Raw genomic sequence first — 26,149 nt, 5'->3', positions numbered from 1 at the left:
GATGCCATAAAACATGTCATGAGTGATGTAACATGTGAAATCATAAGCAGTGCATGGCAGGAGTGGCAGTTATAGTTCGGTCTGCTAACTGTAACTGGTAAATCTATGTGACTTTTTCAGTTATAAAGGTTACACTGGCACTGAAATATAACTTCATTATGTTTTTTTAAGTGAATGTCTAAGGTTTTTTTAAAAACAAAATCTGATCTTATTATCACACCTAACAATAGCGTCACTTTAACCTTTGGTTTTCCGTGAATATGTGTATATGCACACACACATTATGTACACATATATACATATATATGAATGATATAATACATATATTTATCTGAGGTTGTATACGGTCCCGCTAGGGCGATAAGACACTGTTTGTATTGTTTTTCTTTTTTTTTTTAAATGATATAGCTCTTACTTGACTTTACATTTATTGTGGGTGATTAGTGTGTCATACTGTATTTGAGCTTGAAACTTAACTACCGTTAGCGAGTCATGTGTACAGGATGAGTTCATTGTACCGTTGAAATGTAGTGGTAGATGAGACCCTGACACACCAATGTAAACAACAGCGCTCATCATTTATACTGGCAAGTGTGCCAGGATCCAGATAAAACTTCCAGAATACTCACTGGTAAGGAAATGTTGGTTCAGTCATTTTAATCAATCTAATGACTATTGGTACAAATGAACATGCCATCATACATGCTTTTGATATTGCTGTGATGTTGTAGCAGTAACCATTGACTGAGAAAAACTCAGATAACCTGCAGATATATTGACACCAGTCAGTGCTTAATTTGAGCTGGGGGTTGCAAGTAGGGACCACCGGCACTCATTTATGGGGACCGGCACTTATTTTTCTAAATCTACATTTACTGAGTGCAAGAGGAAGATAAAGCTCAAAGCAGAAATAAGGAAGAGAAACACGGGCAAACCGCGACAAAGCAGGAACCTGCAGGGTTCAGCAGGAGTCAGATTAAGGAGCAGGGAGTTGATGGTACTGGATTAAAGAGGCATGAAGTGCCTTAAAAGTTTCCACAGCTTTACTTTTCAGCGTTGCAACATTTAATTGCACTTTGTGTCCTGGCTCTCATTTTTTTCCATAAAAATAAAATAATAATAACCTGTTGTTATAATCATTTTATTTTTCAGTTTGAGCCAGGTTAGGCCGGGACGGGGCTGGTCTGGGCTGTCAGAGCAGGGGTAGGAGGAAATATGTGCACTTAAGTGTGCATGATGGTTTGGTCGGACTTCTTGGGCCGGCCAAACAGTCATGCAAACTTAGCATGTTCTCCAACTGGCTATATTGCACAGACTGGTTGGAGAAAATGACAAGCTCCCACTCCCTGTTAGACCGCTGCACCAGGCCGCTCAAATGAATCACGTTGCTGCTGTCATGCTTGTGTGCTTCCTGCTTCCTGGAGTCAGGAGAGAAGGCAGCCTTGCAGAGGTAAGTGTTATATAATTTTTTTGCCCCACCTTGCCACCCCCGTTCTGTACCCACTGCCACTGAAAATTAGGCACTGGCACCAGTTCACCAAGTCATGCTTTTCACTCAAAGATTCACAATTCTGAAATGAACAATTTGCACCATCACTAAACATGAACAAATTATTAAAATGTGTATTTCAATCTTGCAAGAGTCATACCTTGACTTAATTCTGAAAATAACACCTCAGCTGGTCATCTGAAGTCTATTCTTCGCCCCTCTCATGGCAGTAATCAATTCTAATAAATAGGAGGGAGGGGATTGTATGACTTCAAATACAAATTGGCAGGCATTATAGTGAACTACAAAGTACATATGTACTACTGCTAGAAATCCATGAAAGTGCAGTGTTTAATTTACTCAGTTTCTTTATTGCACATTTTTTTGACATAACCTTTATGCTGACTAAACAGTGTGGCATGACAATAATTATAAGTCTGCCCTTGTTCCAGTAAGTGAGCAGTAAGTGAGCAGCACTCAAGAGAGATGATTAATGATCCGAATTAACGCGGAAGACTCCATAATTTCATATTGTATAATTATAAATCTTTCACTGTGGCTCAGCCTGAACATCTAAAAGGAAGAAAAATAAAGTATTCATCCTGAGAAATTAAGCCAAACACAATATGCAGAGTACATAACTGTGTGTGCTTGTGCATAGGCATGAGTGCGTGTCTGCATTGTTCTCTGCACATTTTGCTCTACAGAGGTTCAGGGATCAGGACTATGGAGCATTCTTGCACCAATGGCCAAGTGCATTCTTGTGCCCGGCACCTTCTACTACAGATCACATGAGACCTCGGAGACACTCAGAAAAGATAATGGTTCAAGTGTTTCATAAACTCTTAAAGTTTCCATGGGTGAGAGTTGTTTTGGTGTCTAGTTCAATCTTGTAGCGCACCATGCTGTGGGGATTTGATCCTTAATTTGAGTAGAATGGAAAAAAGGAACACATTCTGGAATGACCACACTAAACTTGTAGGATCTTCTCCTCCCAGGCTGCTGTTTCCGATGTTGAAGACATACTTTTACTCAGCATATCCCCTCTTAGATCTTCATTTACGTTGGTTTACTATATGCTCTTCAAGTACCTTCTAAGATGGTTTCTTTCTACTGACGTTGCTGTGTACTGCGGCCTCGTTCATGTCAGCATTGTCAGATGTAGATATATGGACAGCATACAAGGTTCTCTTGACAAGCGGCTAGGAAAAGGGATAAAGTCCGGAGCGAAGCTTGATTTAAACTTCCCATGATGCGGGTGGACTTCTGGGTCCTTTCGGTTTTGAAAAACGGGTTCCAAACCCTAAATATTCAAAACAAAAGAAGAGATACAGTGTTTGGTATGGTGTTATACAAATAAGACAAAAAAGGCACAGTAGGAAAGACAGGACTTAAATTCTAGGCTAGTCCCAATATCAGCAATTTAGGGTGGTCATTTATAGCTTGGCGGGTGGCCTGCCACTTCTGGGGTGGATCTCTTGTCTTTTATGTATTCCCCAGTGCAGCGGTTACACAGTGGGCAGAGGAGTTTGCAGTGCGGGTGCCAGGTTGTTAGGGCTCACTTTGCAAGCTTTTTTGTTTTTCAGAAACAAACATCTGAAGCAGGGGTCTATTTCTGAAAAAACAGAATACAAACGGCTATAACATGCTGAAATTATTCGCCCAGCACGTGAGGGTCATTTATATTGTTTCCTTTTCCTTTATTTGTGGTGATCCTGAACAGGGAACATATACGTTGGAAGGCCCATCCTAAACGGAGCTGATCTTGTGATTGACCAATGGCCATGTGGTGAATTGTACCCAAGTCGTAGGTTTCGGCGGGAAACGACAGATGAGGCTCCATAGCCGGAAATTTGATGCACCACCCACCTTTAAGTTGCATCAGTGAACCACAGGAATGGCAGTGTCAAACTCTAAATGAGGCAGTTGGGGCTAGATGTAAGAACCATTTTTGTGTTTCCAAGCAGCCTGATTCACAGAATCAGGCTGTTTGCGAATGCAAAAATGCTTTTTCTGATGTACAAAGCCAAATTGCTATTCAGTAAGTTGTTACCGAATAGCAATTTATTTTTTGTTATTTGGTATTTAGAAGGGGCATTTTGAGGGCGTCCCTTCCTAATAACGAATTACATTGGTCTGCACAAATGTTTTCCAACCAAAATGTAGTCGCGAAACATTCACAATTTATCCCTGACTCAAAGTTAGAAGTAACCCATTCGCAAACAGGAAAGGGACCCTAAGGACCCTAAGGCTTCCCCTTTGAGAACGGTTGGAAAAATATTTTATAAGAGCAGGCTGTTGTCCAAGAGACCACTGCCTACTCTTAAAAAATAAAACTTCAAAGTTGTATTTTCTTCTTTTTAAACTCAGCATGTTTTTCTTTATGGAAAGCAATCACAAACATGGTAAACTGCTGACCCCAGCAGGCCACTCTCCCTGTGATGGCAGTGAATCGTAATGGATCGTAATTGTGATCAACCTCATTAATATACCTAAAAAAAGGTAGCTCTATTTTTGACCCACTCCGAATCCCTACTTGAAACTCTATGAGGAATAGCGATTTCCTAAATGCGATTCACAAACAAAATCCCAATTAGGTAATCACTATTCCTATTTTCGTACATCTAGCCCTTAGTGACTACACCACACCCTCCCTGGGCCCAAAGGGGCCGATTACAATGGCAGATGGACTGCAATACATGCAGTGGGTCCGCACACCACATTAGGATGCAACAGCATCTTGCATTTTAACTTTGTGGCAGTTGCTGCTGACAGCAGCATCCGCCGCAATGTTGAAAATGCATGTTGTTGGCCACTTAGTGCACTGAAATGTAGTGGGGTACCATGGGTACCTCCTCAGTGCACCCATACCTCCCCCAATACAAGGGGGGCCTGCAACGGTCCCCCAAAACGGTCCCACAAAACCAATCACTGCCAGCCTTTCAATGACGCTGAAGCCCGCATTGTAATGTGGCTGATGGTGCCTGCTAGGCACCACCACCATTTTACACAATGTGGACCGTCCGCCAAGCAATCGTATCTATTGCCTGTGGCGGTTCTGTGGCGGACGTTCTTTGCAACCGCCACAGTCGCAGTCGGATTCCCCCGCCATCCTAATTTGTCGGGGGATATTAGTGGTCTGCTGGCGGTGGCGGTCCTTCCGCAATCGGAATGACCCCCATAGTATCAAGATGTTACTTCCACTAGGCCCAAATGATCAGAAAAATGGATAGTCAAAAAAAGAATGGAGCTATTATTTGGGTGTCAGATTTAGGTCAGAAAATTGATTAGGATTTATTGACTGTCAGCAATAGGCTAAAATCACTAGTTTAAAAATGTTTGTAATGGTCTATTGTTCGATTTTGTCTGTGTAAATTAATACTTCTCTTCATGAAGGGAGAGTGACTAAGATGTGCATCTTAGGAGCAGTCATCCCTAGCTTCGAAATACCAGATTTTGACCCAGAAGACTGCATGCCCTGTAGAAATATTACTTTGCGCACTGGCTTTTCCAAAACCATGGCACAAAAACCTTGCTAAATGGCTCAGTCACTTTGGGATCCTATTTGTTAAATATACATCCCTTATGTTCCTCGATGGGGCACATACTCAATTAAATCTGCTTTATCTTTGCACTGCAGGACCTCGATAGCCAATTAATTAGTTGACTGGTAAAATATATGGATTCAGCAACAATTTGGTACACTGTGCGATCTGTACTGAAGGGTAATGCCATTAAACTGGCTATTGACTCACTGGCAGCGAAGGATCTGGTCCAATTTTTAAATAAATCCAGTCCTTTTTTCTAGATTTTAAGACTCACTAGATCGATTTGCATAGGGTATTCTGATTTGATAGTGTAGGGAAATTGTATATAAATAAAAATGATTACCTGGCAATTACAAAGTTTAAAAAAAATATTTTAAGAATTAACATAGAGTTACGAAGTCTATGGTGTGAAACTCATGCAAAGCGACACTATCTTTTAGATTAAAACAAGTTGTCGTATTTAGTGGTGTTATCATTTTAAATTAAATTGTAAATCATTTTTATTAAGCGAACAAATAAAAAATATTAAGAAGTGTATGTAATTCACACACCATATGGTTCTCTGCTTTAAAAAAGTATGCTGCAGAGGGACAGCATTCTGGTTTTTAGGCCCACAGCTTTAGAATGCATCCTGCTTCACCGATTGATTGAGGAATACTTTGTACTGAGCAAACAATTGAAATACTTTCTTTTCTGTTAACCATTTATTTGACTTGCCTTTTGGTTATGTCGATAGGAGTTCTAGCGTCAGAATGCCTATAGGGACAGTACACTTCAGAAATATATACATAAGTAAATCTTCAACCTTGAATGTTAATAAATGTAATGTATAATACAACAAGGGCTGTAGTAAAGGGGTAGCGATGTAGTAGAATTATCACTACCATATTGTTTTGCAATTACTGCTAAAAGGTTATACAGTGCCTCACAATGGTAAAACACCGAGTAATGCAACATCATAAACATAGACTGTAGGGTGAAGAGGCTGATGATGGGAGAAGATGTATCCTTACGGCTAGAGCGGGCGACTTTGAAGCTGGGGAACCCGGTTCGAGTTTCTGCAACAGCGTTCAACATCCTGTGATTCTGAGCAAATCACGTAATCTTCCCGTGCCTAACAAAAATGGATGTGTCTATCTGTAACAAAACTGGTGGTCATGTAGAGCGCTCTGATACCCGATTTCTTGGGTCTAGTTCACGCTATATAAAACTCTAAAAACAATAGGCAACCTTGCAAAATTGTTAGGCCAACTATAAAAGGAACAGATCCCCACTGTCGGTACTATTATTTGGCTGGAAGACAAAGTTTGGAGGAACCACCCACTAGACACTGTATAGCAATAGCTACATGTCAATGATCATCAAATCCAAATTCTAGTAGCCCAGCAGACACCCAAGATTGGCAGACAACAATCTCTGAATTTCCCCAGAATTAAGCACAAAAGAGTTGGGGGTAGAACCTTTTACATACAAATCTCTTTGTTTTGGACCCTTCTCTACCTCCATCTACCACTACAAGACAATTTACTACGGTTCTACAAAGTCAGAAAACCTCTGTTCTCATCTGTCTGCAATCTGCCTTATCATAAGAGAAAATTACTGAACCACAGGTTCTATTGACCTCCTGTAATGATAATCCATCCTCATATATCTTGAAACACTCAGACGCAGTTACAAATAGCATGAATACATACAAAACCAGAGTTGTATTTTGGATTCTGCACATCATAGCAGCAGTGTGCATGACACCACATGCACATTGACTCCTAATGACAACACAAGAGTGATATCATATTACCTTAGACCACGTAAACACCACAGTTCCTACCCTACTTATCCATTTATTATGTTTGGCAAGCAGCGTTAGCATTTGTTGTTGCTATATCCATAACACAAAAACATAACACAGACCAACATACAGAAAGGGATTATGGGTCAGCAGCCTTCAGCGATTGAATAATTTGGATCATCCAAAAGGAAACACTGACTGCATGGAGGTAGTTTTAGTAGGTTTAATGGAGCACATGAACCCTATGCCACTGGCACAGACACCAACAGATCATCTTCCAACTGACACAGAATCCCCAGAATGTCATAGTTTCCACATTCCACTACAGACAGGACACAGTGGGAAAGGGAGAAGACAGACTACACACCTGTACTACTGTTTGGCAAGCAGCTTTAGCATGTGTTGTTGCCATATCTATAATAAAAAAAACATAAACAGACCAATATACAGAAAGGGGTTATGGGTCAGCCGGCTTCCAACAATTTGCGATGGACAGTGCGTAGGGTGTCATTGTGAGATTCAATAGTGTCACTAAAAACCAAGATGTCATCTTGGAAGAAGATGACATTGCTTACACCGACTAGAACCTAGGAGATGATCCTCTGAAACACACAAGCTGCCGACGACAGTCCGGAGGGCAGCCTGTTGAACTGAAAAACACCTTTGGCTATAACAAAGGCAGTAAGGTGTTTGTAGTTGGAATGTAGTATAACCTGATGCTGGGCACTTTAGCGTTCCAATTTTTAAAATAATTTTCCCCCAGCTAAAAGGTAGACCAACTCCATTATATTAGATAGGGGGAAACGGTCCATCACAACATTTTGATTTAAGCTGCGAAGGTCCACACAGAACCTCAAGGACCCGTCAGCTTTCTTAGTGATAAACACTGGAGATAACCACTGATTAGCTTAAACTGATTCAAGGACTCCATCTAGTACTAATTTATCGATAATTTTTTTAACCTCTTCCTTGATAGCAATGGAAGTGTGCCTCACTGGAATAGCATCCTTCCTTAAAATTTTCCTATGAGTATAATATTTGGCTACACCCAATTTGCTGTTAAAACTGGTGCATATTGTTCAAGAACTTGACTAACATGATCCTCACACACAAACGTTACCTGCTCAGCCGCTCTGGGATTGACCACTATGTGGAGATCATACTGATAAGAACAACCAAAAATGGGTGGACCCTCAGTGGCAACATAACTTTTACCTCTCGTGCAACCCTCATGAAATACAATCTCAGCTTAAAAAACAACTGTTAACACCCTGGTAACCCTTGAGTACAATATTGGTGTTATTCAACAGCTTGGAAGGCCACCCCATTTCAAACAAGTTCTTGGAGATGATGGTATAAAGTGACACAGAGTCCACCATCAAAGTCACTACTTTGCCATCAATCAGGAAATCCGCTTTGGGAGGAGAGTGTCTCTTTAAATCAACTGACTCTTCATGTGCCAATAGAGCTGATGTGTCAGAGTTAACCATGAGTATTTTATGTTCCATAAACTCCTCAGACTCCTCCACCACATTTACTTTAGTTTTGTTGGCTTTACACATGCAGGCAAAATGGCCTTTCCTGCCACATAAATGACAGTCTTTTCTCAACGCAAAAAAGATTTCGAATCCGCAATGTGATAATTGCTGCCACATCGATAACAACATTGTGTACTGGGTCTGGTTTGGGAAGCAAAAGAAGATCTAGGAGAAGGATTACGGGTGACTGAAGACATGGTACTCTTTCTTTTGACAAAATGTATTGAGTCTGAATCACAGTCAACCTCAGAGACATCAATGTGCTCCCTATTGCTCATTTTCTGCATTTCCTTAATGCACTTTTGTGATTCCTCAACAACTTTGGCAATTTTGATGGCCTCCTTTAAACTGGGATCTGCAGCTGCCCATGAACATCCATGCATTTTCTTGTTGCTGCATTGAACAACCAATTGGTCACGAATGAGTTCCTCTGTCATGGGACCACATTTGCATTTGATAGCCAATTCTCTCAACCTAGCTACATATTCATCTATAGATTAAGTTGGCTTCTGAGGCTGGATATAAAATTTGTGGCGTTGCATGACTATATTCAGAGTTTTGGCAAAACACGTGTGTATGCGCAATTTTGCCTCTTTGTACACATCCTCCATAAAATCACCGTTATCCTCGTAAACTTGAGGTAAGTACTTAAATTCATGTTGACCTTCAAAAACAAAATGAGCATTTCCTTGAGCGCAGTTCCAATTATGGGCAGAAGATGGCAGTGTTACTGTGAACAAACAAGCCCTAACAGAAGTCCTGGGCTCTATGGTTGTAATGTGGGAGAAGTAGGGGAGCAAGCTAGACAGCAAGAAGAGGAGAGAGAAAATGAAGTCCGGTGAGACTAGCAGCCCAATGAAGTTCCTTTGGCCAGACAGTCTGGTGCAGCAAGCTCTCTGAGCGGGGGCCACGCTGCCGAAAACACGGTAAGTCACAGAAGGCAGTGCTTGATGAGAGAATTGTAGCAGGCATGTGAGGAGGCAGCACGTGATGACAGAATGGTAGTGGACACGGAGAAGGCAGTGCATGATGGCTCTTGTCGGTAGTAGACGCACGAGAAGGCAGCACGTGATGGCTCTTGTTGACGTGCTGGGAGGCAGCGAGTGAAGTCTGTTGTTGATGTGCGAGGAGACAGGAAGGCAAAAATTAAGCGCATTGGGAGCGAGGACAGAGCGCAAGGAGATGCTCGTAACAAGCTTGGAGGAGAGCTCGAGGCACAGTAAAAAAAAAGTTGGAAAAGTGGAGAAAACACAACGGGAGAAAAAAATACTGAGCAGGGCAGCACTAGAAATAGGTCACATTTTAAATAGTCCTACCGCACCAATGCCAGTAGAGCAACGTCGTAGGAAGGACACAGGGTTCCATTAACAGGATCCAGGTAGACACAGCTGAAGATTGGATGGTGTCTGGTGTATGTGGCGCATCCCATCCTGTCACCAAAATGAAGTAGAGACTTCCATCCAAGAGGAAACACCAACAGCATGGAGTTAGTTTCAGTAGGTTTAATGGAGCACAAGAACCCCATGCCAGGGGCACAGACACCAACAGATCATCTTCCAACTGACACAGAATCCCCAGTATGTCATAGTCTCCATATTCCACTACAGACATGACACAAGTGGGAACGGGAGAAGACAGACTACACACCAGTATTACTGTTTGGCAAGCAGCTTTAGCATGTGTTGTTGCCATATCCATAATAAAAAAAAACATAAACAGACCAATAAACAGAAAGGGGTTATGGGTCTGCCGCTTTCAACAATTGAATAATTTGGATGAGCCCCTTTCAATCATTGACTTATTTGAAAGGCCATTCACTTCCTGAATCAGCCCCTGACAATTCGCAGATGTTTACATTTTTTCTGCTTACATTTTTCATTGGTGATTGCTTAGTGGTAGGAGAAGGAGAATCCGATATTTCACTCCAACACAGATGACTTTCACTTTGAGAGTGCAGAAGGTGTCATTGCCTCATGCATTCCGGGCCCCACCCTAGTGTTTCTAAGAGATTCACTACTCTTAAGGAACAGGAGTCTTGTCTGCTGGCAGGCCGCTCCCCATAAGCACCTGACCAATATTAAGGAAAAACGCAATTTTTTTTTCAATATCATATTTTCATTGCATTTCTTAATTTTTAACAGACTTTTTATTCCTAAGCTATTTAGAACTATCACCAAATTAAAATAAGATTTTAAAACAACGCCTTAAATTTGATATGAATCCTTGCGAACCCACGTAGAGAAGCCAAATGCAACCACAGAGCGATAAACAAGTTACCCTTACTCAGACTGACCCAACCATCACCAAAGCCAATCTGAAGTGTATGCTTCCCAATTGCAGATCAGCTGCATGACACGCAGTGGACATCACAACCTTATCCTTGCACAGGACAACAGGATTTGGACCTCCTAATCTTGGCTGAAACGTGGCTAAATGCTTACTCTGTACCTGTCCTTGACATACTTCTCCCTCCTAGCTATGACATCACTAGATTAGATAGATCTAGCCGACCAAGTGGAAGCATTGCATGTATTCACAGTAATTGCTCCTCAACCAGTCTCATTCTCCTATTTTATCATCATGCGAATATCTTTGAATCGATATAGCTTGCAATAACAGATCACTATGCAAACTACACATGATTTACCATCCACCTGGAGATAACCTTTCGTAGAACTAATTATGTACATCATCACAAATAACGCTGATCAACACATTTACCAAATCTTCCTTGGAGACTTCAACCTCCATTGGAATGATTTGAATGTCCTGGCGGTTAACAGTCTTAAAACCTTTCTTGTTGACCTCAACCTGGGAACGACCCTAGATCTTGTCATTGCGAAGATTATCACTATTCGCCAGGAATCTATCCCACCTGTGACTGGTCTGACCAAGAATATCCAAAATTCTTTATTGTGTAGTTAATAAAAACCGTTACAATATAAAATGCAGCATTAGTTTAAAATATATCGGAAAGGACTTTCTTGTACAATATTAAAACAACCGTTACAAATTGGTGAACATGATGTTGTTAATAGCCTAATGATTCAAAGTGCTGTTTCAATGTTTGGAAAGTACATATAAAAAGGTTCAAGAGAGTCAAGTTTGTTGTAGCTCTTTGCACAATTTCAGTTTTTTTTCAAAATTTGTAACATATTTAATTGTTCGACAGATAAATTGTGGGTCCGCTGAGTCCAACGCTTGGACAATGGCTGAGCGGCATGTGCGAATTCCCTTTTCATTAAATTTTGCCTTGAGGAGGCGCCGACGTTCACTATCCAATAGAGGGCAAATGCAGATCAAGTGAATAATGTCTTGTACGGCAGCACCACATAAGTTACACTCCTTTGGGCCTGGTGTCCTCCAGCCAGGTTGGTCGGCGTTTGTAGGCAATTTGCCCATTCGTAGGGTTAGGTATTTTAATTTGAGATTTGAAGGGAAGGCTAGCCCTAAATAGGCTGCCGGTGCCAGCTTCTTATAGGATTGTATTATCATCCAAGCGTGTGAGCGTTGTCTCAGGGTTGTTTTGTCATCAATCAACGAGTGCATGTTAGCTGCCTTTTTTACAGCCTGCTTGAATAAAGATACTGGTAGCTTCTTTTTCCACAATAACGTCAACTCCGTGATTTCAAGGGAGGAGTTTAGATACTTCGCATACTGGGAGTTTGGATTGCTTTGCATTGCTTCCCAGATGGCGAAGTTGATTTGTGTTTCGCGGTTCAACCAGACGTTATACCAAAATTTGACTGTGTCATATTTTTTGTGCAATGTTTGGCACTGCAATCCAAATTCGAGCCGAACCTGGGCGGGTTAGGCGTCACATGGCAAGCTGAATATGCGTTTATACACTCTTGTTTGAATTTTGTCCAAGAGCGGTGCACTCTGTCCACAATGCACCACACTGCCATAAGCTATTGTTGGAAGTAGCTTGGCTTTGATGACTGTTAAGAGGGGAGTGAACAAAGGGCCCTTAAGCTGCTTAGATAAACTGCTGAATGCGTGGAGTAAGGCTGTTCCTTTCTTCTCGATGGCATCAAAATGCGCGGAAAAGGTAAACCGTCTATCCAGATGTATCCCCAGGTACTTGTAGCTTTCCACTACTTCCAAGTTGTTATTGTCAATTGTATAGTTCAGCAGTTTTGTACGGCGATGGGTTATTATCATGACCTTTGTTTTCTTGCTGTTTATTTCCAAAAGGTTCTGTTTGGTGTATTTAACCAGTTCATTCATGAAAAGTTGCAGTCCTATTTTCGTCTGACTAAGGAGAACAACGTCATCGGCATAGGAGAGATGCGTGAGAGGCATTATTCCTAACCGTGGTGGGTGTGCGTTGATCCCATCCAGCCTTGGTGTCAGGTCGGCCATGAATAAGTTAAACAGTTGGGGGGCCAAGACGCAGCCTTGCTTTTGTCCTTCACAGGTGCTGATCTTCCGCGTGAGCCGATTACCGTTATCAATCTTTACCTGCATCCAGGTGTTCGTATATAGGTCCATTATTGGATTTAAGATCGCGTCCGGCAGACCCTGCTGCTTTAATTTGGCCCAGAGTAGTTGTCGGCTGGCACGGTCAAAGGCCGCCTTGAAATCCACGAAGCATAAGTGTACTGCTTGATGATTTTGCAGGCTTTTTTCAGCGATCAGGCTTATTGCTATGGCGTTTGTCATGGTACCTATGCCACGACGAAACCCTGACTGGTTTACAGGTATTTTGTTGTTGTCATCGGACCATTTTGTGAGGTCGGTTAACACCAGTGAGGCGTAATACTTTGCCTCAGCGTCAATAAGCACTATCAGGCGGAAATTTACAGGATTTTTTCAATCACAGCCTTTATATATTGGGTTGATGATCGCCCATCGCCAGCTTTCCGGGATCCGGCCACCGGTGTTTATTGTCCGGAACAGTTTGTAGAAATTACTGGCCCAAAAGTGGGGATCTTCCTTATAGATTGCCTGGGGAACGCCATTCGGTCCTGGTGCACTGTCTTGCCTGCTTTTCTTTATTATTTGTAATATTTCTACTTCCTCATATGGTCGTGATTGCTGGTCTGGTCCTTTCTGTTTATTCTACGAGGTGTTGATCAGATCGAGCACTGTTTTCAGCCGAGTCTCTGCATTAGGTCTTTTAAATGCCGGAATTTCTGTTGACGGAAAAGGTATTGTAGGCTTTATTGAAAAGGTATCAATTAGATGGTGTATCCATGCCATATCAGTGATGCAGGTCATGCTTATGGAGCTAGCAGGTCTGTTCAGTAAGTTTACTTGCATCCAGAACGCTCTGTAGTCGCATTTTTTTGCGTTGTGTAGTATTTTTGTCCAGAAGTCAGTGACCTTGTTTTTTTTGTCAATCCATATTTGTTTCTTGTAATGCTTCTTTATAAAACGTACATCCTGCCATACCGTGGATTGTGGACTGTGACCTTGCGCTCTCCTCACGGACTGTCGCAAACGCCTTCTCAAGGAGCGTGTTGTCTGGCTGAGATGGCTGTTGTTCTTTGCCTTGTGCATTGTTTTGACGTGGGCTCCGGTCTTTGGTAATTTGTCCACAAAGGCGACCCATGTCTCCACGGCTAATTCATTGTCCGAGATAAACATTTGCATTAGATTCTTTGCATCTTGAGCTATTTGCGGAAGTGTGACACTTGTCCACTTTAAGCGTTTCAGATTTATTGTTGACACGTCCCCTACTAATTTTGGGGCATTAAGATGTTTGGGAGGTGTTAGCTTGATTTCAATATGCTGGGCCGAATGGTCACTATCTGGAGAGTATATGATTTGAAACTTTTTGATTAATCCAAGGAGTGGAAGGGAAACTATGGTGTAATCCAGGATTGTGGTTGAGTTGGGACCAATGTGGGTGCTATTGGCGGGTCTGTCCTGGCTTATTCTCCCGTTTAACACTCGGAGCCCTTGCTGTTCGAGCTCCCACATCAACTGCCATCCCGCTTTGTCCATTCTCTTCACGTGCGGGATTTCCTGTGTTTCGACAGCCCAAAATTCATTAGCAGTGATGATATTTTCTTCGTCTTCGTGGGGATGTATTAGATTAGCATTGAAATCGCCTGTAAGTATTATTTCCCAAGTTGGCTCTTCTAAGCAGAATCCTGATACGGCGCTGCTGACTTTCTTGAATAGCTCTTGTTTAACCTTGGATTCTGGGTGGACGTATATATTAATAAGGATGACAGTTCCGGTGCCAACCTGAGGTCCCATTTCCAATTTAATTATTTGCATGTCTGCGATGGAGGCGGTGTTTGAGAGGACTTAATGTTTAGTGCTGTGGAAATATAAACCGAGAGACCCCCTATAATTTTGTGTTCGAGTGGCACTAACGTGGAAACCTATCCTACCTGGGACATTAACTGGAGATGCTAACCATGTTTCCTGTAGTACGATGATGTCATAGGTGTCCCAGGAGTCTGTTTTTCTTTTGTCACTAAAGATGTTTTTAGCTCCAGCGATATTCCATGATAGAACTTTTACGGGGCTTTGATCCATTTGGGCGCCCTGGGTATTATTTCACGCTTCGCTTATTCCATGGTTGAATCGGAACTGGAGTTCGGGCTTCAAGTTTTCCGCACCCCTAGCACCTTACAGTACCGAGTATGTGGTTCGTTTTACCACTGAACTATTTGCTCTTGTACGATGTTACATCAAAAGAGGGGACGGGTAACCTGGTGTTACCTCTGCTTTCAGTGAGATTCCCCACTCGTCGAATTTAGTAGTTTCATTGAGTATCTTCTTGACTGTTTCTGCATTCCTCAGGTTGTTAGGGTGCCTTCCTTTACTGAATTTCTTTCTAGATTTACGAATTCTATGGATAATAAATCATCAGATGTTAAATGGATGAGGCTCGGAATTGCGGATGTCAAGTGTAGAATGTTTCCTCTGTTTAGGTAATCTTGTGGGCCTTGTGTTTTGTAATTTGGGATGAAGAAGATCCTCCCTTTTGTATTTGTTTTTATGTCTTGCATTAGCTCGTGAGTGGACAATGCCTGTTCGGTTGTCCACTGTCTCATTATGTTGTTTCGTTCTTTATCCCTTGCATCATAGAGTGAATCTTTCGAGTTGTGCTTATTGATCTCCCTCCCTGTGTGCACGGAGGGCTCGGTTACGTTCGAGGTTACTTTCGAATTTTCTCTTTTCGGGCCATGCAACCCATGGGTTGTTGCGTGCTCCTTAATAGTGGTCGCCTGGAGTGGACCTGTCCTTATTCCTAGTTCCGGACCGCCAATCGGTTGGGGGCTATCCAGATACGTTGTTACCTTGACTGGTAGATAATCTTGCCGACTCTTGTCAACTATCGCTGTGACTTGCCTGTGATTTTTAACGTCCCTTCTGTTAGTAGTTGTTACAGGGCTAGATGTTGTATGCAGGATGAGGGATACTTTTTGTGTATTTTTGTCAGCTTTAGCGATTACTTCCCTTGGGTATCCCTTCTTCCTCATTGCACTCGAGGTGTGCTCCTGGGCCCTTCTAGTCTGTGCCTGGTCCGGCTGAGAGGTCAGGTCTGTTGGTTTTAATTTCGTCCCACTGTTTTTAAATTGACCCTTTGGGCTCACTAGGTTTCTATTTGATTGGGTGGGTTCATCGTCCACACTCTCAAGACTCCAGTTTGCACTACTCTTTTCCATAGAGGGAGTCGTAAGTTCGTCATTGTTACATTCCTCTATGGATGTTAGTGATTTGATCTTGGCGCCTGGGCTATTCCATTGTGGTTTGCTCCCATGGCAGTTGGTTGTTGCACTTCGTCATTGGTGCTTTGAATCTGAGGTTTTCTTGAATTCTTGGTCATAGTATTTGACTTATATTCTCCCTTATCTGTTTTGATTTCAAGATTTGTCAAAGTTTTGGGGAGATTGAAAATTGGATAATTGATCAAGGCCTGCTTATTGGCGAGTCTACTGTTTAATTGTTGGTTTCTGATTTTTCTTGCACGTTTTTTCTGTCTTTTAGTTAAAACTTGTTCTTGATTGTTTCTGGCTTTTATCTGCTCTTGTCTTGGTTGTTCTTTTACGGTCGGATGATGACAATAGTTAATCCTGGTCTGACCACTCCCACATTACTTTCCCCATCTCTGATCCTCTGAGAATAAACACCCCTCAAATAATAAAGCACAAGGTATGGGAAAGAAGCACAAGAAATATCAACATTATGTAATTGACATCCCTCAGTAATAGCATCCTATCAACTCCTGGGGACATGTCAAATGTTCAAGATCTTACAAACCACTATACTAGTCCCATGAAAACTTTTCTGGATTCATTAGCTCCCCTAGGGCTAACAAATTTTCCACCAAATAATCTAACCCATGGTACAATGGTAGCCTCAATGCAGAAAGACGTTACTTTAGACTTGCCGAATGAAGATGGAGAACTGCACCCACCTTCAAACACCTCAAACATTTGAGATCACTGAGGAATATATATTACAAACGTATCAGAAACTCAATATCAAATTTCTTCAGAAACCAACTTGACCAAGGCAGAAATCGGCAAAAGAATATTTGAGCTTTCCAAACCGCAATTGTATGGCCGACCCAACCCTTCCCCAGCGGACCTAATCCACTACCTAATGGCAAATATTTTGCCTCCTTCTTCCTTAAGAAGACTGAAAACATTAGATCTGACCTGCAGAAGGCTGTTGGGCATGGTCCTTTTTTTTACATCACCCCAGCCTGCCCACCTCCATGACGGGGGTGCCATCAGGCTTTCCCGGGCACATCCTCAAAAACAACGCTACATGGAACTCTTTCAATATCTTTGAGGAATCCGTCATTCTCAAAATTCTATCAAATTGAAAAACCTCAAATCACTTCAATGACCTTCTTCCCCCCCAGCTTCTTCAATGAGCTCAAAGAGTTGTTTCTTCCACCTTGGACCAAGATCACAAATGCCTCTCTATGTCAAGGCACAATCCCTGATTGCCTAAAGTCTGGCAGGTCAGCCCAATCCTAAAAAAAAACAACAGCAAACCCAAGTAACCAAAATACCGTTTACCCCTTCTCCAATATTCCAACTCTGGCAAAACTACTTGAAAAATGTGCAAGTCCAACTATAAAATCACATTGAACAATTCTGTCTTCATAACCGATTCCAATCATGTTTCCGTCCAATTCATAGCACTGAATTGGCCCTTACAAACATAATGGATGGTGTGATAAAAATGTTGGATCATAATGAATCATGCCTCTTAATCCTTCTTGAACTATCTTTCGCATTTGATTTGGTTAAGCATGACTACCTACTAGATCTATCGAAGCATAGGATGGAAATCTCAGGTTCTCTCTTAAACTGGTTCACCTCTTTTCTCCATAACAGAACGCAAAAAGTCTAGCTAAATCAGTCCATGTCTCTGACAGCTCCTGTCATATTAGGGGGTCCTCAGGGCTACTCCCTCTCACTCACTCTCTTTAATTTACTCATGGAGCCACTAACGGAAGTGCTAAGTTCATCCAACATCCACCATCACATGTGCATCGATGATATCCAACTCTACCTGGAAGTATCATCCCCGATGACATCAAATTCCTCAACACAACTTTACAAAACACCCAAAATTGGCTAACAAGCAACTATCTCAAACTTAACACACTCAAAACTGAATTCCTCCTAATGGCCCCACCCAATCACTCTTCCATCATTAAGGAATGGATGAAGCATCTAACAGCCTTCAAATGCTCAACATAAGTTATTGACTCAGCAAGATCACTGGGATAACAATTGAACCTTAATATGAAAAAAAACATTTGTCCTGCCACATATTGAAAGGTCACCACCCTAAGCTGGGGGTTGTTGTATCTTGTATTGCTCTAATTATTGACATTTTTTGATATGGTTCATTGCATAACCATATCCTTTCTAACATCTGTAAAGCGCTCTGATACTCCAGAGGGTCTTGTTTGCACTACATAAAACTTTTCAAATAAATAAAAAATAAATAGAATATGAAGAAAATACTACAAAAGATATGGTTTCATGCAGGTATTATGCAATATGCATTCGTTAGATCCACTACAATCACATAATTATATTTGCAAGATGACCATGCTGTACAACCTTGGGAATTTTTGAAGTATCTGTTCCTTTTCTGTCCGTCTATAATGGAGCAAAGATAGCACATTTTGGTGTCACCCACCAGCTTTGTCCCTTTAGGAATTTTGGCTTCAGCTTCTGTGTGAGCGTAGGCTTGTTCAATTTGTACTACACTGTCTGTTCCAAATCAGACTGGACGTTAACAACAGAGTAGCAGGTGCGACTCACGGCTCGAGGTCTGCCGGGATTGTGACCCTTTGGGAGACTGGAGGAATCTCTTGCCCATCTGGGGTCTGGTTGATGCTGTTTGCTGCCGTTTGCTGGCTCTGGGGATTCGGCGGGTGCGGCGGCCGGGGACTGCGAGTACCAGCATTCCCTGTCACTACCAACAGCTGGTACTCTTCCCCAGCCGGCCCCGCCTCCTGCCTGCTGCTGATATCACCTCTTGCCTCTTGCCACCCCCGCTTCGCCCCCCTCCTGCCTGCTGCTGATATCACCTCTTGCCACCCCCGCTTCGCGGGTGCGACTCGCGGCTCGAGGTCTGCCGGGATTGTGACCCTTTGGGAGAACGGAGGAATCTCTTGCCCATTTGGGGTCTGGTTGATGCTGTTTGCCGGCTGTTTGCTGGCTCTGGGGATTCGGCGGGTGCGGCGGCCGGGGACTGCGAGTACCAGCATTCCCTGTCACTACCAACACCTGGTACTCTTCCCCAGCCGGCCCCGCCTACCTGACCTATTTATACACTCCTTGTTTCTGTCCCGCGGGACGCGCGCGGGTCAAAGCGCGGGGCTAAGCCCGGGCAAAGGGCGGGCCCTCTAAGGCCCTCAGAGGTCAGAAGAGGACGGGAAGGGCTACCCCACCTGACTTTTTTCCAAGGAGAAGGTATAGAGTCGCTTCTTACTATTAGACTCCCATTGTACTGCTTATTGTCGCTTCTTTGGTATTCTGCTTACTAATCATGTCCATCTGGGAAGAGCTCAATGCCCTGTGTGGCACCAAGTATGTCCCGGACGTTTCATCCCCCCTATTATGGACAATGACTTTGACAATTTAAACGGCACTCCGCGGGATGTACCTCTACCCTTAAATAAAGACCAAACTCAAGTCAATGCACTGCCCCGGGGTCTTATTACCAAAAGGAAGCATGATGGGGAAAATGTCAATGAGAACCTACCTAAAATTCAGAAATTGTACACCAGCCTTACGGCTTCCCCCTCTAACCCTATCGCATCAATGGTGGATAAGGCTGTGGATAGAACAGAGGACCCTGTATCGCCCCTTCAACTGACTTTACTGGCTCAGTTCGAGCAATTGCTAATATCTGCCATTTCACCTCTGGTTATAAAAATTTATGACCTGGGGGACAGGCTCACCAGCATTGAAAAAATACTCAAAAGGAATTCTCCATCAACCATTAGAAAAGCTACACCTATTTGCCCTAATCCTCCTATCAACCCTGAAAAGTCTAAGCCCATTACATGTAAGAATGCCCAAACCCAATCACCACCTCTTAATACATTCACCTCAACTGGCTCTAAAACAACATTAAAACCCGCGTTAATAACTTACACAGTCGCTAGAGCCGCTCCTGAAAGAACACCACGTATTAATTTACCCCCTGAAGCCGCCCCATATGTGACTGTCCTCTCTGGGGTCCCTGCACCTAGCCAGGGGAAACACGAAACTCAACAGGACCTGCTAAATAAGGTTATTTTTTGGCTACAGATCAACAGACCTTTGCCACCTGATCTTGATGGTGGAATCTTGAGCGTCAGGAGGGTGGGGTGGCTAGGTAGCTGCCCAAAGACACCTCGGGGACTTGGTGTTAATTAAATTTACGATCTAGCCAGCCCAAAGAAGGAGATGGCCCCATTTGCGTTTGGAACTTGCATGATTTCTACCCGAGCTTCCTACACATTCCACTACTTAGACCAACGGCAAAGAAATACAACTCATGGAGAAGGGGATCCTGTGCACCTTGCGCCATTAACCCCCTAGCCTATAATAGATTTGTTCCTTTGTTTAAAAACTGTACTTTGAGAGAACCAATCACAAAGAGGCAACCCACGAGCTTTAGCCTATCTGACAGGGTAGTATGTACATTATATTCTTAAAAAGTGTTTTCAGAAGAAGGAAAAATGTATTATGTTCTTAATTCTATTGTATTCATAGTAATTTTCTTCTATGTATTGCTACATTTGTGTATTTTATGTAATGTTTTATGATGATGTTGCTTTTATGATTTTTTATTCAACAAAAATCGAATAAAGCATTCTATTGAGATTGAGTAGCGTGTGTTGCAACTCGTTCTAATATGGCATGCAAGGAGTGACTCACACCTGCCAACAATGGAGGGAGCCTGCAGGAGTTGTTTAAACCTTTTGCCTCTTTCACCTGCATGTATTGGATGAATGGTATTAAAAGGGGCAGCCACTAAATACCTAAAGAGTTCGATATTGTGGAGAGAACTTCACTCTTTATGCTGGTGAGTCGAGGGACAGTTGTTCAAACAGTATGGATTTTTTTTATGTTAGAAATCTATTCTGTTGATTACATTGCAATAGTATAGGAATTTACAACGATCCCGATATCATGTGTTTTTCTTTAAATGAATTTGAACGTTTAAGCTAACAATACTTTGTATTCTCCAACAATTATTTTTATTTTTCTCATTTGAAGTATGGGCTATCAATCGGGACTGGCAAAATGCTGAACACTTGAGTATGGGCTGCTGGCAACTATGAAATGGATACACACAATTTTGCTCCCTGAGAATTATATTAATAATAATAACCCGTTATTTGTAAAGTGTGAACAAATACCCCCTAAGGGTCTCTACGTGTTGAGGGCCCTCGGGAAGATTGCGCGAGCTATTGCTCAGAGTCACATGGTGCTGGGCTAAGTTGCCACCAGAGCTGGGTATCAAACCTTGAGCCCCGTGCTCCGGAGTCAGCTGCCAGGCAATTGTGCCCCACATCTCCCCTGTTCAGTTTTGATACAGTGTCCCTCAAATCAATACTTAATAGGAGTGCTGGGCATACCAAAAAATGAAATGGGCTGTCCTCACACACCATCTGGTGTCATGCTTCATCATAGAACAGCCCTCGCTCTCCAGAACCCCTTTTGATGGAGAGCAGGATTACACCTGAAGGAAGGGATGCACTTCTAATTTTTTTTAGGGGGGCCCACATGAATAGTGAGTTTAAAACCAATGCAGCATTCTAGATTACATTTATTCATCAGACACATTAGTTGGTATTAAAAATTGAGAATGTGGGGATTTGGCCACTACCTTCCCCCACACATAGGTGTACGGCGAGGGACGCAGCTTGAGGCAAGTGTGACTACAGGGTTCCAGACAGACGCAGCGATCCAGGCTGTGCAGACCACTCGATACCTTTTCTTTGTTATAGTTGAGCTGATTAATGGCTTTTAAAGCGGTCTTCCGCATTTAGCGCTGTGTGTATTTTAACAATACTGTAATTTTAAAAATGTGTTTTTGTAATTAGTGAGTGTTCTCACCTGCTTCCTCACGCTCTAGACCCCGTTCCGCCCCGGCTGAGTGCCGTTTGCGAGGAGGGTCGCCTTGCAGAGCGCCATTCACCCGCCTCCTTTCTCCACTTCCGCCCTGCCTCATACAGCGGAGGTTAGCGGCTTAGTGGTTAAACGCCCCCTCTACATAATATGGTGGCTTGGCGGAAGCGCAGCGGACGAGCGCAGCGGGAGCACCGACTTCGCGCCGAAGTCAAGCCAAAGTCCTGCCCGTCTGCGCCCGTCTGCGCCCGTCTGCGCCCATCTGCGCCCGTCTGCGCCCGTCCGCGGCCGGATGCGGCCCACGGCCCCTCACCCTGCCCTAATGCTTCGCTATTCGTCAGCGGACCTATGCTCTTTACAACATTTAGTTCCACTGCCCCCTGAGGCCATTAGGAGGTCCCAGGAGTGCGGGATTTCAACCTTTCCTTGCACGGTGAGCCCTCCCTCGCCTGGACCTGTCCCTTCCCCCATCCCCGCTGTTTCCCCTTCTCCTTCACCTGCTGTTGTTACCCTTAAAATTCTCTACCTCAACACGCGCTCCATGGTTAAACACCAGCTTGAGATCTACCGCCTATTAGACGATACCAATGTAGATATTCTCTTTTTGTCGGAGACTTGGCTGACAGAAGATTCTGTACCCGATATCCTAGCCGCTCTTCCTAACGGCTACTATATCCTACATGTCAACCGTCCTGGAGGGCAAGTTGGCGGGGGAGTAGCAGCCATTATTCGTAAAGAATATGCTTTCTCGATCTTAGACTGCACCCCCATCCCCAACTCCCAAACCCTTGTCATCCTGCTTCGCTCAATCACTACCTCCCTCATCTGTGTTCTTATGTACAGACCCCCCACCTACATGCCTTCCTTTGCTCTCTCAGTCGGGGAACTCCTTTCCCAGCTTCTGATAAATCACTCCAGAATTCTCTTCTTGGGTGATTTCAATTACTGGCCCTCCGACCCCCAAGAAAGCAGGTTGTCTGAACTGTTCACCGAAACCCTTACTAGCTTGAACTGTCAGCAACTGATTGCCACTTCCACTCACTGTAAGGGTCATATACTTGACCAGGTCTGGGTGGCCAATCTAGACTTTTCGCCTCCACTGATCACCCCTTGTACCTGGTCAGACCATCACCTTATCTCCCTTTCTGTCGACCTTCCCAGTTTTCACCGCCCTTCGCGCCTTGCTGGCATCACGGCCCGCAATTGGAAAAACGCCGATATGACAACATTTCATTCTCTCCTGGCAGTCTCAATTCCTCCAGCCCTTGAATCTGTGTCTCACCAAGCCTCCACTCTTGAGCTTTGGCTGAAGGCAGCTGCCGACGTTGTAGCTCCCCTAAAGACTATCAAAATCTCACGCCCCCATGACGCCCAGCGATGGTTTACTGACCAGCTGAAACTTGATAAGTTAGCCCTCCGCCAGGCTGAACGTCGCTGGCGCCAGAAGTACGACCCTGCACTTAAGATTGAATTTACGAACCTACTAAACACATACAAATCTTCCATTTTAGAGGCTAAGACTTCCTATTTTTCACGCAAAATTCTCGAGTCTGCTTCAAAAGCCAAGGACATCTTTTTAATTGTCAATGAGCTCTCCCTTCCCGATCGTATTACCCTCCCGCCCGTTCCCACCCAGGCTTTGTGCGATGAGCTCAATGTTTTTTTTCAGGATAAGATTTCCACAATTAAAAACAATATTTCTCCACCTTCCCCTTCCAAATCATTTCCCCTCCCTTCTGAAAATGCCCTTAAATTTCACACCTTTCCTCCCATTTCCATTACTGAATTTCACAGCATTCTCCATAAAGTTAGTTCTGGCTCCCCTAGGGACTGTTGCCCCCCACAAATCTTCAAGGAAATTTTTAGGCTCTGCCCTGACCCCGCCCTGGCCCTTCTCAACTCCTCCTTAACATCAGGAGTTGTTCCAGAGGCTTTTAAGCAGGCCATAGTGCTACCTATTTTGAAAAAGCCTCGCGCAGAACCTCTTGTGATGAGTAATTACAGACCCTTCTCTCTCCTCCCTTTCTTAGGAAAGATTTTGGAGACATATGTAACCAAGTGTCTGAGTACCTTCATGGAAACTTCCTCTTTCCTTGACCCTCATCAGGCTGGCTTTCGCCCTCTTCATTCCACAGAGATGGTGATTGCGGCAGTAATGGACACATTGAGAACTGGTGCCGACAATAATATTCCTCAAGCCCTTGTATTGTTAGATCTGTCGGCGGCTTTTGACACGGTCGATCATACCATCTTGATCGACCGTGTCAGCAACGCCGGCATTCGCGGCGTCGCCCTGGACTGGGTTCGATCCCTCTTGCAAGGCCGTTCCCAGGCAGTCCACCTCTCCACCTTCTCTGCCCCTTTTATCCCCCTCACTTGTGGTGTTCCCCAGGGCTCGGCTCTTTCCCCTCTCCTCTTCAACCTATATATGCAACCGCTCATGGCATCCCTTCGTCACTCCTCAGCTACTATATATAACTACGCAGACGACTTGCAACTGATTTTTCCTTTGGATACTTCACCCTCTTCCCGTCTTAACCTCCAAACTACAATGTCACTCATCTCCGATTTGATGGCTCACAGCCAACTCAAGCTGAATCCGTCTAAAACGGAACTTGTTCTGGTGGGCGGCCCTTCCAACCCCTGGGATGACAACTTCTGGCCCTCTTCCCTTGGTTCTTCCCCTCGCCCGGTCAGCACCGTGAAAAGTCTAGGAGTGATCATCTCTGAGGATCTATCTATGAAACCTCAGATCTCAGCAGTAACATCTTCCTGCTTTTTCCAGCTGCGCAGGATCCGCAAGATCTGTAGATTCCTTACCAGAGAGGCACTCATACTAGCTATATTGGCTTTGGTCATCTCCAGGGTTGACTTCGCTAACGTCTTGTATGTGGGGATCCCTGCCTACCAGCTTCAAAAACTTCAGCTGATTCAGAACCAGGCTGCCCGCCTGGTGTTTCACCAACCCAAACACCAGCATGTTTCCCCCCTCCTGAGGAGCCTCCATTGGCTCCCGGTGGCTAAACGGTGTTTCTTTAAACTCGGCTGTACCCTATTCAAGTCCCTTCACAAACTCGCTCCTGAGTTCATCTCCTCTAAACTCAAGCGCTACCTCCCATCTCGCAATCTTCGATCCTCTGCTGACAATCTTCTATGCTATCCATTGATCCGCCGCAAAAAACACGGCGGCCTTCGTTTCTCTTTTTTAGGCCCCACCTTCTGGAATTCCCTCCCTTCTTCCTTTCGCCATTGTCCCACCTACGAACTGTTTCGAAAAACCCTGAAAACTCACCTCTTTAAGTTGGCTCTTGAGTAATACTTCTTGCCCCGGCTCGTCAGGTCTGTTATGAGCGCCAAGAAACCGTCTCGGTGTACGTGCGCGGTATAAATTGTTTAACATAACATAACAGGGGTCCCTAAACCCTTCTTCCATGGGGCATTGAAGACATTGGGGTATCTATGATCCAAGTTTTAGTTTAGAGGTAGGCACACGTCACCCTAACAACCAGGCAAAATGTTTTCATCCTCAAGAATTCCACAGATTCAGTAGAGCCATAGGCAGAAACATGTAGACAACGGTAACTGTGGTGATGGGGTAATAGTTTCCCTAATCCCGACATTCTGGGCATTCCCCGCGTTCTAGCTAACCCAATTTCTTACATGACCCTATTACCTACTTGCTGATGTTCTGTATATGTCCGCTCATTGTTAGGAGAGGTTTTAGCCCTCATTGGCCCAGTAAACTTTATTGAATGTTTACACCATGGCGTTATGTGTTTGGTACTCCCATATACTATGCAGCTGAATAAAAGACAGCCGTGCATTATAACTCTTCTGCTCATTTTGCTACCAGCCATGTGGATAAGAGGAGTCATGTCATGCGTCTCCCATTCAGCCAATTCCGACTATTTAGCCATTACTCTGACTGCTATGTTTATTGAGCTCCTAATTACCGTAGTAAAAATGAAAATAAAGGTGTTCATGCAACGTGCTCTTGACAAACAAATCTAGGACTCGCTGAACATATTACAAATGTCATGGGACCAGGCTAGGAGTTAGACTGATCAATTGTTACACAGTGTTAGGTGTTGACAATCTACATGTCTGAGGGTACGTAGCAATGACTGAAACACTAACTCTCAAAAAACACACACAAACACACAGCAGGCTTTATAGAAGCGGAAAATCAGGCTATATCATTATCACTTCTGTCTCACTGG

General features: G+C 43.6%; 1 protein-coding gene across 1 annotated transcript in view; it reads right to left on the bottom strand.

Moving 5' to 3' along the window:
• Window positions 1–1,839: 1,839 nt before the first annotated feature.
• PTPN22 (protein tyrosine phosphatase non-receptor type 22) overlaps window positions 1,840–26,149 on the bottom strand; it is a 533,173-nt gene continuing 508,863 nt past the window's right edge. The window contains exon 23 of the mRNA XM_078644425.1: window positions 1,840–2,792. Within this exon, the coding sequence (XP_078500551.1) occupies window positions 2,728–2,792 (65 nt within the window). The 3' untranslated portion in view covers window positions 1,840–2,727. The remainder of the gene's footprint in view (window positions 2,793–26,149) is intronic.

Source organism: Lissotriton helveticus, chromosome 5_1 (assembly GCF_964261635.1).
Source record: "Lissotriton helveticus chromosome 5_1, aLisHel1.1, whole genome shotgun sequence".
NCBI classification, from domain to species: domain Eukaryota; kingdom Metazoa; phylum Chordata; class Amphibia; order Caudata; family Salamandridae; genus Lissotriton; species Lissotriton helveticus.
The sequence above is the reverse complement of the archived record's forward strand: the minus strand, read 5'-3'. Positions and strand labels throughout refer to the sequence as shown.